The following is a 15,297-nucleotide window of genomic DNA, read 5'->3' on the forward strand; positions in this document are numbered from 1 at the left end:
AAACCAGAAAAAAATGTCTTTGTATTCTAGAATAGGAAAAGCCTAACCTCATACTAGTTTCTAGAAATTAGCCAAATGAAAGTTCTTGAACATGCCACAGACTGAGATACAGGAGAACACAGAGCACGAGGTTCTTTCATTCTGCGGCGTGGGGGGTGCTGCAAGGTGCGGCGCTCACAGCAAAGGCACGTGGCCCCGGACTCGTCCCGCACTCCCACAAGGGCCCCGATGCAGGACCTCCCGCGGCCTTCACCACACCGCCGGGGAGTAGGGATGTTACACCCTCGCGACACAGTGAGGACAGTGAGGCTGGCACCAGGCAGGGGGACTGCACAGTCATCAGAGGCCCTGTGAAGAGAGCCACGTGGCCCCCAGGCCGGAGAAACCAGCTTGGAGAGCTCTCCCACTCCCAGGCTTGGACCACTGTCCCGTGCTCCCGACGGGCTCTTAGCTCTCTCAGTTTTCCGTGGGTAGCTAAAGGTTTATGGTTGCTGTTTATCCAGGAGACACAGAGGCGTACTGGTTTTGTCACGTACTCACTCAAAGGAACACAGGGCGACAGCTGGCGTGGCCCTCCTCTGCGCCTCAGTGTCTCTACGTGTTCGGGAGGCCAGACTGGGGAGCCCTTCACCTCTAAAACTCTGAAAACTATGTCCGTCACCTGTAGTCACCTTAAATGTGTGATCATCTCTACTGTTACACAGTTGAAAATATGGACCATGAAAACACAAGCTTTCAGGCATCATTAAAAAAAAATAGGTACAAGATTTAAATAGTACTTTGTGCTAATAGGCCTCTGAACAGTTTTCAAAAAGAAAATGAAGAACTGTCAGTTTTTTACTATATTTTTAGCCCATCAATTAGCAGGTAAAGCCTATTATCTATTTACATTCGAAAACGTTCTAAACTGGATTATTCATGGCAAGTAAGCGACTGTGTGAAAACACCATTCTGTCAAAAGCAAAAGGTGTATAAAGAATTCTTAATCTCATGAGAGCATTTAGAGGCCACTCGCGTCCAAATGAGCAACAGGAAGGCGCTGGCCATGTCCCAGAGGCTGAAGTGTGGAGACGGTGGACAGGCAAGGCCTGGGGATGCTGCCAGCAGGTCTGAACTCCCAAGGGCAACGTGCCTGCAGCCCCCAAACCCAGAAGCCAGCCACGGACAGGAGACAGGCAGAGACTGTCTTTCGCCCAAACCCAACCCAAAAGGAATGGGGTTAAGTACAATTTGACTCACTTTAAAACAGAGCGAAATGTAAAGCATTGAGGGGCTGGTTTTAGTCCATCTGAGGTTCCCGTCCTGACTCGATCCTTGGCAAGGCCCCTGACAAGCAACGAAGGAGAGCCCTCCTCCGCACCCGCTGTGCTCCCTGAAGTCTGGGGGTCGGGGGTGGGAGCCGAGGGGGAGGCTTTTAAGACCATATCTAATCTAAGGGCTGGAGCCAGAGCCCGGCCTACAGCTGAAATGCAAATTGGGGAGTGAGTGCACGTGAGGATAGCGTGCCCGGAAAAAGAGCAGGGGCAGGGGGCTGTGAGCACCGTTCCTAGGACCACCTGATGTGTGGCCGTGTCCCCGCACACAGCAGCTACCCACGCCACCCACTGACAGGAGGAGCAATGCCGGAGCTGGGGCTGGGGCCTTGGCTACCTTGGGCGGCGCTTCGTCGGACCCTCCGGAGTCCCAGGACACGGTGACCTGTCTTCTGGACTCCATCCTCATTCGCTCTTCCTGCTGGACCTTCTCCTCCTCCAGGATTGTGCTAGAGAGAGAACACAAGCTTTATGGGGAGCTGCCGGCCACAGCGAGCACACACCAGACGCCCCACTCATCTGAGGAGCCCCTACCCGCCAGCTAGAGGGTGACACTAGGGAAAGGGAGAGCAGACCACGTCTAACTGCATGCGTGATTCTCGAAGAGCCCCGGTCCCCAGGGCAAGCCCGTCCCCAGCACTGCTGTAGGGAAGGAGAGGACAGCGGGGAAGAGAGGAGAGCTCGGGGGGATCAAAGACAGGCGGGGGTGGGAGCGGGGCACGGGTACGATGCCTGTGCACCAAGTTGACTTCAAGCAGAACAGACCTGGCCTGAGAAGTCCCAGACAGGGCTTTGTTAAGCACAGCCAAGTGACAGGACGGGCTCCTCACATGCACACGGGCCCCCACATCCTGTGACATCAGCATGCTGGGGGACAAATTTGCAATCCGGCCAATACTCCCCCTCCCCTGCTCACTACCGTCTTCCTAGCTTCCAGCCTGGCCAGTGCTCTGTGTCCCCGGGCTAACGAGCCCTTGGGCAGCTGGGCCGCTGCTACTCACCACGGCCCGCAGCGCACAGGCTACCTGCCGCTCCCCCCGCCACCCCCACCGCCGCCTGTGCTCCGCTCCTCGGGGCTGCCCTGTTTCCTTAGCCTTGGCCGCCTGCCATCCCGCCAACCCCCCGGAAGGCAGCCGGAGCGGGCCCCCTGCCAGCTCCCCCCCACCCAGCCGCAGGACCCCAGAGGGGGGCGCCCGGGGGGCACCAGGTCCCCGCACCCCAGGTCCTCACCACTGCCGCCGCTCTCTCCCGCGCCCGCAGCCCCCGCTCGGCCTGGGGGAATGACGCTCATTCAGGGCTTCGAGGCTGCGGGCGGAGCGCCGGCAATAACCACCCAGAATTACTCATGAGGAGTGAGGTCAGCTGCAGCAGCCCCGCTCTAATCTGGGAATTTGCTCAACTGTTTGAGAAAGACATTCCTGGCTGGCTGGAGGCTGGAGCGGGCGGCTTCTCGCACTGGCGCACTCCCGCCATCACCCTGAAGTCAGACGAGGACGGGCAGATCACTTGGTGGCTGCTCTGAGTCAGCAAACCCTTACTACGGACCTCAGGGTAGTTCTGTTCTTTTTTTCTTTTAAAGGCACGGCAGGGTTTGCCTCGGGGATGCCGTGAGTGCTTTGAGAGGAAAGCTTTCAGCCAAAAGATTCTAATTCCTCCTGAAAATAGGATTCTGGTTTTCTTCGAGCGCCAGCTGGGCGAGCCTGGCTAAGAGAGGAACCCGGCACCTTGACAAGTTTGGGAGTCAGGGTCGCGCTCCAGCCTGGCAAGGGGTGTGCCAAGCCAGGATTGCTGGGGACCGGGCCCCGGGGCCGGGGATGGGGACTCGAGTCACTGTGCAGCAGTATCCGCTTGCCTTCTGCTCCCACTGGGCTGAGGACTGCGACCCAACAGCCCACTCCCTCACACCCAGAGTTCCTGCAGACGCCGGAGCACGGCCGTGCACGCCAACCGTGACAGGCAATCAGGGAGCGAGGCCACAAGCAGCAGGGTCCACCCGCGGTGTGGCCAGCAGGAGCTGGCCCTAAGCCTACTGCACTGTCACCAGGCAAGGACTGCAGGCCACCTTCTCTGAGATGGACACCGGGTGCAGGAGTCCTGGCCTGAGAGAGGAGCTGCCCTGGGTAGTTTTTCTGCGCGCTGCTGTCATTGAGGCCCTAAATAACAGACACAGAATCTGAACTTCCAAACCTCTTATAGTATTAACTGAAAAATCCATGAAAATCAAGACAAGAAAAATCAAGGAATTTGTCTTTTTTTTTTTTTCTCAACTTCTTAAATTAACTGAGGAACAGGCAAGCACTGAGAAGGCCAAGTGTGACACGTTCTTTAACGCGATGGGAACCGCATTCTAAGTAGGTCCCACTGAGGCAGCTTATTTCACAAGGGCTGCTGTGCGAAACCGGCCACCCGGATCTTCAGGTGACTGTTGCCCAGGAAAACTGTTGCCCAGAAGGTCCCATGAGGACCCTTGCCAAAGGTGACCCTCTCAGGCTTTGTCCGCCCTGGTTCTCCCACCCGCTGTCCCTTTCCCCTGCTCTCCGACCTACAGAAGTTACTGCCTGACCCCTTCCGGGCAGCCCTTCTGTCACAGAGCCACACGCGGCACTCCGCTGCCCCGTGGGTCTGACGCTGCCCGTGTTCTGCCACTGGCCGGCTGGGACCAGCTTCCCCGTCGGGTCACAGCGCGTGCACGTGACGGGTACCGCAACCTCTGTCCCCGAGCCTGCCCGCCGCACCCCTAGCAGAACAGTGGTAATGGGGAGGGGAGTACTCTGATCTCAGTGCTTGGTTCTCACACCAAAAATAACACGTCAAAATGCTTCTGAGAAGCCACCGTTTGCCGCTCAGAGTGGTCAGGAGTATAAATAACTCATAAAAGATCTGTTCTGACAATGGGAAGACTATGCCATAGATGGAGGCAGAAGGCATGGAGGGACATTTCTGAACTTGTCTCTTTAGAGCGGCTGGAGAACCCAGAGCAATAAACTGGAATGTGCAGAGGGTCAAGGAGGTCAAATTTAAACATACTTTCCCAAACTGCAAATATTTTTAGTAGCAATACATTCCATGTGAACGAGCCGGCCGCCTCGTGGGCGCTGGCAACGAGCCAGCTTCTCCAGGGATGGCGGTTTCTAGGTCTCAAGCTTACAAGCAGATGACCCGGTGCGAGCCGGGGCTTCTCCGTGAGACGCGGCCGAGAACACGCGTCACCCACCAGGCGCACCTACTGAGACGCGAGTGCGGAAAGCAGGGCTCCATGTAGCGTTTCTTCCCTTTCGCCTCCCTCGTGTCAACAGTCACCCAAGTCATGGACGCGGCGTACCAGGACGCAGAGCGGGGCAGGGGCTGCTGACTGCGCTCGGGGCCTGCCGCCCCTCCAGGGGAACCGCTCTCACGCCTCCAGCAGCGAGCACGGAGAAGGCTGAGGAAATTTCCGTTCTGGAGCGACAAAGTGTGATTTCACCCCTGAGGTATTTTCATGGAGAGCAAGAAAGGGGTCTAAGAGGTTCCTCGTTCCCAGCACTGAGCTAAGACACAAAAACAAATCTTCAACCCAGACCAGCTTTAGAGTGGAAAAGGGCATCAGTCCCGGGCTGCTGACATCGAGCCATCCAAGCTGCGCGCAACAGGCGAGAAGGCGCACGTCTGCCGAATTCGGTGGGGCAGGCCACCCTGCCTATTCCGCATGCTCGCTTGTTCAGGGGTGGGAAGAACACGGTCCGCTCTACCCACGTCCAGGGTGGAAAAGAAAGCATGTGGGGGAGAAAACAGTAAAGCTCTGGAGTAGATGTCACTTAGCAGCGTACTTTTACCTGACCTTTCGCCACCAGGAAACAGAGATTCTCTCCATCTCATTTCTGTAGTGTCTCCCCTATGAGTGGTGCACGACTGTTCTTTCCTCTGAAACTATGAACCATTTCATGGAAGCTTTTCTTAAAAGACTGGACTTTGATCACCTGAACATCATAAAACCAGCCTCAGCTACTGAGGCGAACGTGGAAAACATCCCGAGAAAGAGCAGCGAGAAAACGGGACGGAAGAAAGTCCAGAGGGAGAGAGCTCGCTTGGGCAAGTTCACGGGAATACCAGTTTTGAAACATGATCTCTCATAATTACCCAACATTGCCTCACCACGAAGGAATGGAATTGACCTTTTAACAAAAAGCCCCGCCTGGTATCTTTGCGGAAAACAAGTCTGGAGCCCTGAGATTCAGTTGCAGAGAGCGTATCTGTGAGAGGCTGACCCGCGGCTAAACGCAGAACCGTACGGTTACAGTGAATGCCTCTGCTCTTTCTCGCTGACAAACAGGCAGAGCCGACCGGACGTCTAGTTTCATGGATGCACTAAGACTGAATTTCTCTTCATGTATCTCAAATTGCCGGAGATAAGGCACTTTTGTTTGCTTGTGGCATTGTCCATCTCAAAAAAGTCACTTTTCAAAAATGTGAATCCTGCTAAAATCTTTCTTTAAAAATAGTGACTTCTTTCTATTTCTGGCAAGTCTGCATAGCAACTATTTGATGAACCCTCTTGCAGACAGCAACTATGGACAATGACATAAGAAGCAAGCCTTCTTATGATCGCACAGGAGAGAAACCCACAGAAGCTGGACCCTGAGCAGGGCTGGCATAAGTCCCATTTTTTGGGCGAGGGGCCCTGGATAAATCCCCATTTTTTAATGGCCATTTGCCAGACAGCAGTCTGCAGTTGTATAAAATCTCCCCAAATCTCTAGCAGAAGCTGGAGCCAGGCATGCACAGGACAGGCTCCATGCAGCCCGGCTAAGGTGAAGAGAACTGAATCAAGATGTGGGCTGGTGCCTACAGCATGGGGAGAGAATCTGTGCTTTAAGATCAGCCATGTTAACTGCCTGCTAAAACAATGCACCCATTCTTCAGAGGAATCGAACTGAATCCAGAGTTTCCACAATCCATCATTCACAAATGTCCAGGACATAATCTAAAATTACCGAATATAAAGTAAACATGAAAACATGATCCATTCCGATGAGGAAAAGACCATGTAAAGGAGGCGATTCCAAAGATGGCTCAGAAGTTGGAACTGGCAGACAGGGGCTTGGAAGAGCTATTATATTCAAGGACATAGAGCAGAATCTGTTCATAACTAATGGAAATATAAGAAATGTTAGCAAGAAATAGGGACTTTAAGAAAGAGACAAAGGAAAATTCTAAAATGAAGATTCTATGATGAAAAGTACAGCGTCTGAAATAAAATCTCCACAGGATTGGATGACGGGTCGGATGGGGAGGACAAAACACTTAGGGAACCTGAAGGTGAATCATTAGAATTATCCAATCTGAAGGACTTGGAGAAAAAGACTGGGGGGAAAAGAAAAAGAACAGGGTTCCTGGGACCTGAAGGACACTATCAAAAGGCTTAATGACAAGGAACTGGAATTGCAGAAGTGAGAAAATGGAGCAGATCAACACCCGACAGGCGGCTATGAGACACACAGTTACAGGTTCAGGAGCGACAGGGAACCCCAGGTATGATCAGTACAAAGACAAGTACACTCAGCACATCCCAGCTGACCGCTGACACCCACAGATTAAGACAGAACCACGCTAGCAGCCAGTAAGGAACGACAAAGCACGGATGGAGGACAAGGACTTGAAGGGCCAGTGACTTCTTACTAGCGACAACAGAGGTCAGCAGAAGAGCAGCTTTCAAGGCCCAAAAGGAGAAGATACAGGACCACTGTGAAGTCTGAACTCTGTTCCAGGGAAATTAAGTTCAGTGGGTTTTCAGAGAAGAACCCCCCCGAAATGAATGGAATTCACTACCGACAGATGAACACAGAATGCTCAAGAAGTTCTCTGGATGAATGGGAAATGGAACAGAAAAAGGCTCTTTAGGGAAGAACGAAGGGCACCGTGTAGGATTCAAGATGGAAGATTGTTTCTTTACTTTTTGTAAAGTACTACTTAAAACACACAAATCTTCATTGTGTGAGGTTACTAACATAGACGAATGTGACCTCTGGAGGATAAAGGACTGAGGTGGCAGCCAGGGGACCTTCCTGGCTGTGTGGGCCTGGCACACGGAAGCACAGGGCAGTCAGTAACTCAAAGCAGACGGGGACAAGTTAACCAAGCGTGCCCTGGTCTCCAGAGCAGCCGCTCAGTGGAGAATGCAAACGGTATTGCTAAATGCAGATTCGGGGCCCCGAGGGAGAAAGAGCTGTGGGAGGCGTCAGCATCCCCACGCCAAACTCTCCGCCAGGCACGCAAGGCCCGGCTAGGCTGGGGGTGCAGGCTTATTTGTAAGTGGTAGAAAGCCAGTGTTTCTCCGTCTGTGTCCTACGTCCCTCCACACAGCCACCCTGTCCCTCAGGGACCTGAAGTCAAGGGGGAGCCACGCACAGCCACTCGAGGCTGTTCCGCTCTCCCCTTACGTTTTTAGGGATAATAAATAACCCTGGAGACAAAGCTCAGTGAAGGGGAAGGAAGAGCTGCGGAGAAAAACCAACTGGTCAGAGAAAGAGAACTGAAGGGACGGGAATCTAGCGGCTGCCCGGTAAGTCCGAGGGTTTCCGCCTGGGCTCCAATCACGAAGAGTAAATACCCGGCGACAGACATGTCCACATCATGTGGTCAGAGACACCTCTTTACAGGCAGGACAGGTGATGGGAGAACAGTGTAGGGGCAAATACAGGAGGCTGGGGCGGCCGGGTGGGGGCAGGGGGCACATCCCGAGGCCGACATGCAAGAAAGATCGCTGGTCTTGGAGGCAGGAGAAAGGGGCCCGAGGCCTTCTCTGTCGGCACAATCTAGGGCGAGTTACACGACTTTTCTGAGCCTCAGGCTCCTTCAGTGAAAAGGGTGGTAATAACTCATTCTTAAAAACTGTTATGAAGTCAAACAAGGTAATACACATGAAAATGATGTGTGAAGCCACGTGAGTGCAAAGGACTAATTCTTCTGAAATGTATGTGTAAGTTCCCTGGAAATCTATTCACACGAAACCAAACTGTGGGGCCCATGGCAAAGCCACAAACACCTATGTGCAGGCGGGAGCCAGGGATGGGTCAGAAGGATCCTCATGCCAACAGTTAAGACACAATTCCTAGTGGAAGGAATGCGGATGCTGTATTGAATTCCTATTAAATTTTAATTTACTCTTTACTTTTAATTACTGGTAAGGCTAAGAACCAAAAAACCCACAAAAAACCACAAAAACCTTTGAAGTTCAGATGCCGTGAATGTTTTTAATAAGTTTTTACTTAAAGTCTCTAAAAATTAATATAAGTGATCTCTACAACCAACAAACGTGACCCCGAGATCAAGAGCCGCGCGCCCTTCTGACTGCGCCCGCGAGGCACCCCCAGGTGCCACGAACGTTTGAAGACGTCTCTACGACTGACTGAGAAACGAATTCCTCTTCTAGAGGGTGTCTAGACCCAGCAGGCCAGCAAGGTGGAGGGAGATACTGGAATGATGACTCAGGAGGAATTCAGACACCACCTTTGAAAGGAATTTTGGAAGCAAATACAAACCACCTAAAAACTACACAGAGAAGCAGCACAAATAACTTATATCATCAATAAAACCCAGAGCCTTTAATTCAGAGTCCACATATTGGGATAAATAAAGAATCAGAAAGGATTCAAAAGACTTGTGCAAGATGCTCTTCACAGACTATAAATTTAACATCTGTGTCTCCATAACGTGTCTATAAAATGTCTTTACATCTTATATCTGGACGATGGGAGCTAACACTTTTGAATTCAAATAACCCCATTTTTCTTTAACAGCAACTAATAATGTTTCTGTACCCTAAGGCTGCAAGGTCCCTTCCGGATCTTCAGGAAAAGCTTTGTCGTTACCGCTGCTAGAGCTGGAACCATGTGCACTAACTCCAAGCCACGTACATCATTTCATGTGGCCCTGAACACCAGACGGGGGGAGGGCTGTGGGACCGTGTGGGACCCTGCTCCTACAGGGAGGCGAAGTCACCTGGTCCAGGTCACACAGATTTCTTTTCACATTTTTTTTTTTAAGATTTTATTTATTTGACAGACAGAGATCACAAGTAGGCAGAGAGGCAGGCAGAGAGAGAGGAGGAAGCAGGCTCCTGCTGAGCAGAGAGCCCGATGCGGGGCTCGATCCCAGGACCCTGGGATCATGACCTGAGCTGAAGGCAGAGACTTTAACCCACTAATTCACATTTCTTTTTAAACTGTAACCTTCCCGACAACACCCATAACTCTCAACAGAAGGCTGAATTCCTACCTCAAGGGCTGTTGGCACTTTCCCAGGTTACACGCCGCACCCCCCCACCCCCAACTGCTGGCAGCCCAACCGAGACCAGTCTGTGTCCTGAGGGGCTCTGAAACTTCGGGGGAGGGTGAATGTGGAGATGTCATGTGAAAATGTGTCACCAATCTGGGGCTACAGCTGCTTCAAGCTCCGTCCTGACCCAGCAGATCTCCCAAAGGCCAGCTTTACTTGATAAAGTTAAAGAGCAAACACGACAATATTAGCCCAACCGACAAACAAACAACCTCCTGCCCCCAGGGCCCACACGGCAGACCCCACACACACGTGCTGGCCTCTGTCACCGCAGCCGAGCCTCATGGATGCACCCATGATAGCTCCCTACCGTGCCGGGCGCTCGGAAGGCCTGCAGTGGCTGAGTATGGCACACTCAGGAGGTCACAACACAACACGAGGGAACTGACAGCACGTCTGGCGTGGGTGAGGGCCTCTGTGCCTGTGCCAGACGTGTTGCCATTTTCCTCCAGGGACTTTCTCCACCTGATACTCAAAACAAACGTAAGAAAACCAGCTTCAGAAATTCCTTAGGATACTGGGTTTTTTCCCTTCCTTCTTTTCTCTTTTTAGCTAAGCAGTAACAACGTGCTCACCGTCGCAATCACAAGACAGAGCACGTAAGGACATCTAGCTGTGTCTTGGGTCCCGGCCCAGGGCGCGCCAGCCGACAGCTTGTCCTAGACATGGGGGCTCGCTGTGAGGTACAGTTCTGGGACCTCAGGCGAGTGGCCTGCGCTCAGAGTTTCAGTCTCCTTGTTTGAGAACGGATGGCGGCGCTCCCACCTACACATCCATGGCATGCGAGGGCTAAGACGAAGCAACGTGGGGAAGCGTGCGGCACAAGGTCTGGAACGGAAAGCGTGCAGTGAGCGCCGCTGGTTTTCCACGTGACAATAAGGCTGCCTGCGGAGGGCAGAGACCAGCTATCACCAGGTCTTCCGAAAAGCACAGTGGCAGAGACCAGCTGAAATCACGGAGCACCTTCCAAAGTGATACCGACTAGGTCGATGTTCTTCAGAACAGAAACGCTCGGGTGAACTATGACATTCTTCACCACTCACATTCTGTTCCCTAACCTTCAAATATGAACAGAGAGCTCAGAACCAAGGAGTAATTTCCAAAGGCTTAAAAACCACCATGGTTGGAACAACCGCGGCTCTTGTTCAGTGCTGGGAGCGGAGCTGGGGTACCGGCTCTGGAAACCCAGCAGGCCCGACGGATGCTCCCCCTGGGCATACCTGCGAGCTCCTAGAGACACAGCTAACCTCGGTTCCTGTAGCTACGTGCACCGAAAAGACACAGCAGGGGCCCTGACAGCTCCTAGCGGAAAGAATCTAAATTCCCACCAGGTGGATGACTCAGCTATGGGATATTCCCAAGCAGAACCCAAAGAGCCAGGAGAAAAACGTAGTTATCTGACACTGCAGATGACCTCAAGGCAAATGCTGAACGATATAAGCCACGAACAAAAGAGTGATGCCATTTACAGACAGCTTAAAAGCAGTCACCCTCGAAGGGCGAACAGTCAGTGGAAGGGGCACCTGGTGGGCTTCTGGAGCGACAGCAGGGCTGTGTTTGTGTCCTGCATACATACGGCTTACGTGCCTGGGTCCCGTTTGTGACAATCCAATGAGCGGTTCACTTCTTGGCATATATCCATGTTCACATCTTTGTAGGTCAATACAAAGTTTAAAAAGTATGGTATAAACTTTAAATTTAACTTTAAATTAGTTCATTTCCCTCATTTGTCTAAAAAGGGTTTAAGAAAGCACACGTCAGCTCGCCCTGCTTCCCTAGACCGAGGTGACAGGGACACCCTTCCTTGGCTCCTGGGAAGCCGACGCTGCAAAAGGGCAAGTACTGAAGCTGCGCACTGTGACCTCCGCGGCACAGCGTCGACCGAAGAATTAACCGAATTAATCAGGGATTAAGAGATTTTTTTTCCTTCAAAAACCACCTGGGGCACTCTCACAACCTGTCAGTCCTCCAGGGCAAGCACGCCACGGCACACAGCGGGAGTCATTTTCCAGGGTGTCCCTACGGGGGGCCGCAGACGGTCCCCGGCCAGCCGGCCGCTCACCTCTTTGTGCCTCTCCGTGGATTCCCATCTCTGAATGAGTGGGATGCGAAGAGGACAGGCTTGGGGTCATGGAGACCGCCATGGGAGTCTGACCCAAGGGCTGTCTGACTCGCTGCGCAAGGCTCAACCCGAGAGCCACTTCTTGCAACTCAGTGAGAGACAAACACGGCCCACAGATGCGTGGGATCCCGTGGGGATCTGAGTCCCTTCGAATTATTTTTTTTTAAATAGACATGGAGAATGGGATTCAGGAAACACTTTTTCACTGACCTGGGGTAAAGACTATCTGAAACTCATTTGTTAAGCAATCTTTGATATGGTAAAGATTTTGTAAAACTTAATAAAAGAATCTAATGACTATGACACACTGTTACACATAAATGTCCAAGCAAGCTATTAGAGTCACATTTTACTGGCCTCTTTGGTAGCCATATTACATGTTTAAAATGCAAAGTCAGACTCCATTTCTGATGGAAACTGAAAAACACGGAACAAATTCACGCTCCGTGGCCTGCGCTACTGTGCAGAAGAGATGTAGTCGTGCGCGTGTGTGTGCGAAATCATTTTATTTGGTTCTAAAAATTTACCTTGGATAGTTTTTGGAACTACTTCACCCAAAGAAACAGTCCTTCAGTGAATACTGATGTGAGATTGCACCTGCTAAGCCGTAACTCGAGCGGCCGTGGGACCCCACTGTGCGCAGGCCTGTGGCCTGCGGGTGCGCGTGGCACCGAGGCGAGTATGACGATCCCTGCCCTCAAGGAGCCTCAGTCTAGTAGGGCTGAGACATACTAGACTGTGAGCTCCTCGAGGGCAGGAAAGGTGCTGTAGTCCTCTTGCCCCAGAGATCGGGCCCCAGGCTCAGCTCTTGTGCTGCTCACACTGTGGAAGGGGCTGAACGCGGGTGTGGCCACCTGGGGCAGCGCAGGGGGAGCACGACAAGAAGAGCCGAGTGCTTGGGAGACGCCGAGGGCAGAGGCTCATCGGCCATGGAACCGTGAAGGAGCCAGTGCTGAGAGCTGCCGAGAAAGAGGGGCCGGATTTCACCAGGCGGAGAAGGCGGCGTTCCAGGCCCAGGTGGTTAATGCAGCCATGGCGTGAGAAAGGGGTGGGATACGCCATCGGGCCGACTGGGGACTCTGGTCTACTCTGGAAGCTTCCAGCCAACAAGGGAGCCACTCGTCCCCAGTGATGGCTGAGAAGATCACGTAAGGGGCTGTGCTAGATGGATGGACGGTCCAGGCAGGGGAGCGGGGGAGGGTGTGCCAGGCGGCAGTGAGGCGATATGGTGGATGCAAAGGCCCCTCTGGAGCCTGTGGAAGGGGAAGGCCAGGGGCCGCCGGAGGCAAGGTAACAGACTGGCTTTAGCACGACCGTGACGCTCAGCAGCAATGCGGCCGCGGCTCTGGGTCTGTGAGAACAGGCGGGACGGAAGCTGAAGACAGACAGACGGGAGAGGGTAGCACGGCCCAGGAAGCAAACTGGGAGAAAGGAGGTGGCCCGGGACGGACACGTGGGCCGTACTCAGACCATGGAGGAGCGGCAGGTCGGGGGAGAAAGGAGGTGTCGGGGAGGCAGGCAGATGGCACCGGTGTCAGAGAGGGGAGGCATCTCAAGGGCAGAAGTGGCCACCTTCTAAGGAAAGATGAAGGAGGAACCAAGAAATGTAGGAGCAAAACATGAACTAAAGCGCGTTCAAAATCCAGCTCCAGTAAGTGAGCGTGTGTCCCACTCGCTGTGCGGGGACGGAGGACCTGGAGACCCTTAGCTTGCAGAAAGCAGTCGGGAAACACCTGAAGGACGGTCAGGAGTGGACGGGAGCAGGCGGGCAGGCACGGCCCGGGGGACAGGCGCCGCTCACCGTGGGGTGATGGGACACGGGCCCATCTCCTTCAGGCGGTGAACGCTGGCGGCAGGACTGTGCTCGTTCACTGTGGACTCCACAGAACCTAACTCAGAAGCACGCGGGTGCTTAGCCGATGAGCCCTGACCGGGGAAGCCTCTCCACCTCTCCCTCCAGCCCTCGTTCCTCCGTGGAACACGCTCCTTGCCGGGCGCCCCTGCCAGCAAGCGGCGCTGCCTGAGCAGCCAGGCCCGTCGAGATCGACCGCGAGCACTGGGGGACCAGACAGGGCCAGAGGAGCCACTGGGGTCTTTTGGACTCTGATATTTGGTTAATTTTCTATGACAAAAGATGAAAATACACCAAATTTTAAAAATGTCACATAGAGTCAGGGAATCATGAAGATGACAGCGCACGCTACGCCATGGTGCTGGTTAAGGGATAAAATTTCCCATGGTATTTATCACACCAGAGCATCTTATCGATTACAGTTATAAGTCAGTCTGGACGCCAACTCAACAACCGTTTGCTGAGCGTGTGTCAGACGTCTCCACCAAAGCCGCAGAAACGAGTGAGACACAGTGATGCTCCCGGAGAGCTCAGGGCCTGGCGGGGGACCCAGACGTACAAATGAGTAATTCTCCAGGCCGGGTGCACGGTCAGCTCCGCGCAGACATGCTGAGGGACTCAGTGCGCTAACAGGTCCCTGCGGGCTTCCTGTAGGGGACCGGGAGCTACCGGGTCTGGCCGTGGCTGGCACCAAGTAGGAGCCACGACATGGTAGCCGAACAGATCATGTAGATGTTTGCATGACAACAGACAGAAGCACTGAAAAGGTGCCAAAGAGTGGCTCTCTGTTTGGGGGCAGGGCTGACTAGGGCTGTCCCCTGAAGGAGGTGACATCTGAGCTGGATTCTGAAGACCACAGAGGTGGTTAGCAGGGGGCACAGCTAGTGGAAGGCGTCCCCGGGAGCGAAAACAGCACGTGGGAAATGCTGGGCCGTGCAGGGAGAAGCGTGAGCAGTTAGGAGCGCTGGCGATGGAGCAGGAGAGGGAGATGGAACTGGGTGGGCCACGAGGGACTAGGTTCTCACGCGGCTTGGAAGCCACGCCAAGTCAGAAGTCGACTTCCTAACGTGAAGTCGATTAAGATTTGACGACCCAATCTCCTGAGCATTCTAGCAAGGCATAAATCAACGCAAACCGATCAGTAAGTCATTCCATAGCCTTAGCCGTCCTGACAGAATGACCTCAAACACTCTGACTGCGTGGGAGAAGCCGCACGAGCCGAACCCCAGCCCCGGCCCTTGCTCCCCCCACTCCTACCTGAGCTGAGCTTTGAGCTCAGTGAACCGCGGCCGCCTGCTGGGGTCATAGGCCCAGCATTTCGTCATAAGGCTGTAGAGGGTCGGAGGGCAGTTTGGCGGCATCGGCAGCCTCTCCCCATTCTCAATCCGACCGATCACGTCGTTGTTCTTCACTCCTTGAAAGGGCTTCACGCCGTGCATCAGTATCTCCCACATACACACACCTGTGAAGTGGGGAGGAAAGCAGAGCCGTGAACTCGGTGGGAAGAGAAGCACGTCTGTGTTTCAGGAAAAACTGCACAGCTGGCACCAGAGGACCAGCTGTGTGACTTGGGGCAAATCAGGTAAATAAAGCAGTAGTCAGTGAATTCTGTTATAAATAAGAACAGCAGTATTAGCTTAATATGATCCAAATAAGGAAAATTATGTTATTTTCCAAAAAACGCCCAAGTTTTTCTA

At 53.3% G+C, this 15,297-nt stretch overlaps 1 protein-coding gene across 27 annotated transcripts in view; it reads right to left on the reverse strand.

Moving 5' to 3' along the window:
- PTK2 (protein tyrosine kinase 2) overlaps positions 1–15,297 on the reverse strand; it is a 246,281-nt gene that overhangs the window by 34,640 nt on the left and 196,344 nt on the right. For 26 of the 27 annotated variants that reach the window (XM_045078169.1, XM_045078191.1, XM_045078190.1 and 23 more), the window contains 2 exons: positions 14,858–15,062; positions 1,651–1,762 (listed from right to left, as the gene is read on the reverse strand). In XM_045078169.1, the coding sequence (XP_044934104.1) occupies positions 1,651–1,762; positions 14,858–15,062 (317 nt within the window). Of the gene's footprint in view, positions 1–1,650; positions 1,763–2,543; positions 2,763–14,857; positions 15,063–15,297 lie in introns of those variants that run through there. The other variant, XM_045078192.1, reaches the window with a different exon arrangement.

This window comes from Mustela putorius, unplaced genomic scaffold, assembly GCF_011764305.1.
Source record: "Mustela putorius furo isolate JIRA1106 unplaced genomic scaffold, ASM1176430v1.1 tig00000228_pilon_pilon_pilon, whole genome shotgun sequence".
NCBI lineage: Eukaryota > Metazoa > Chordata > Mammalia > Carnivora > Mustelidae > Mustela > Mustela putorius.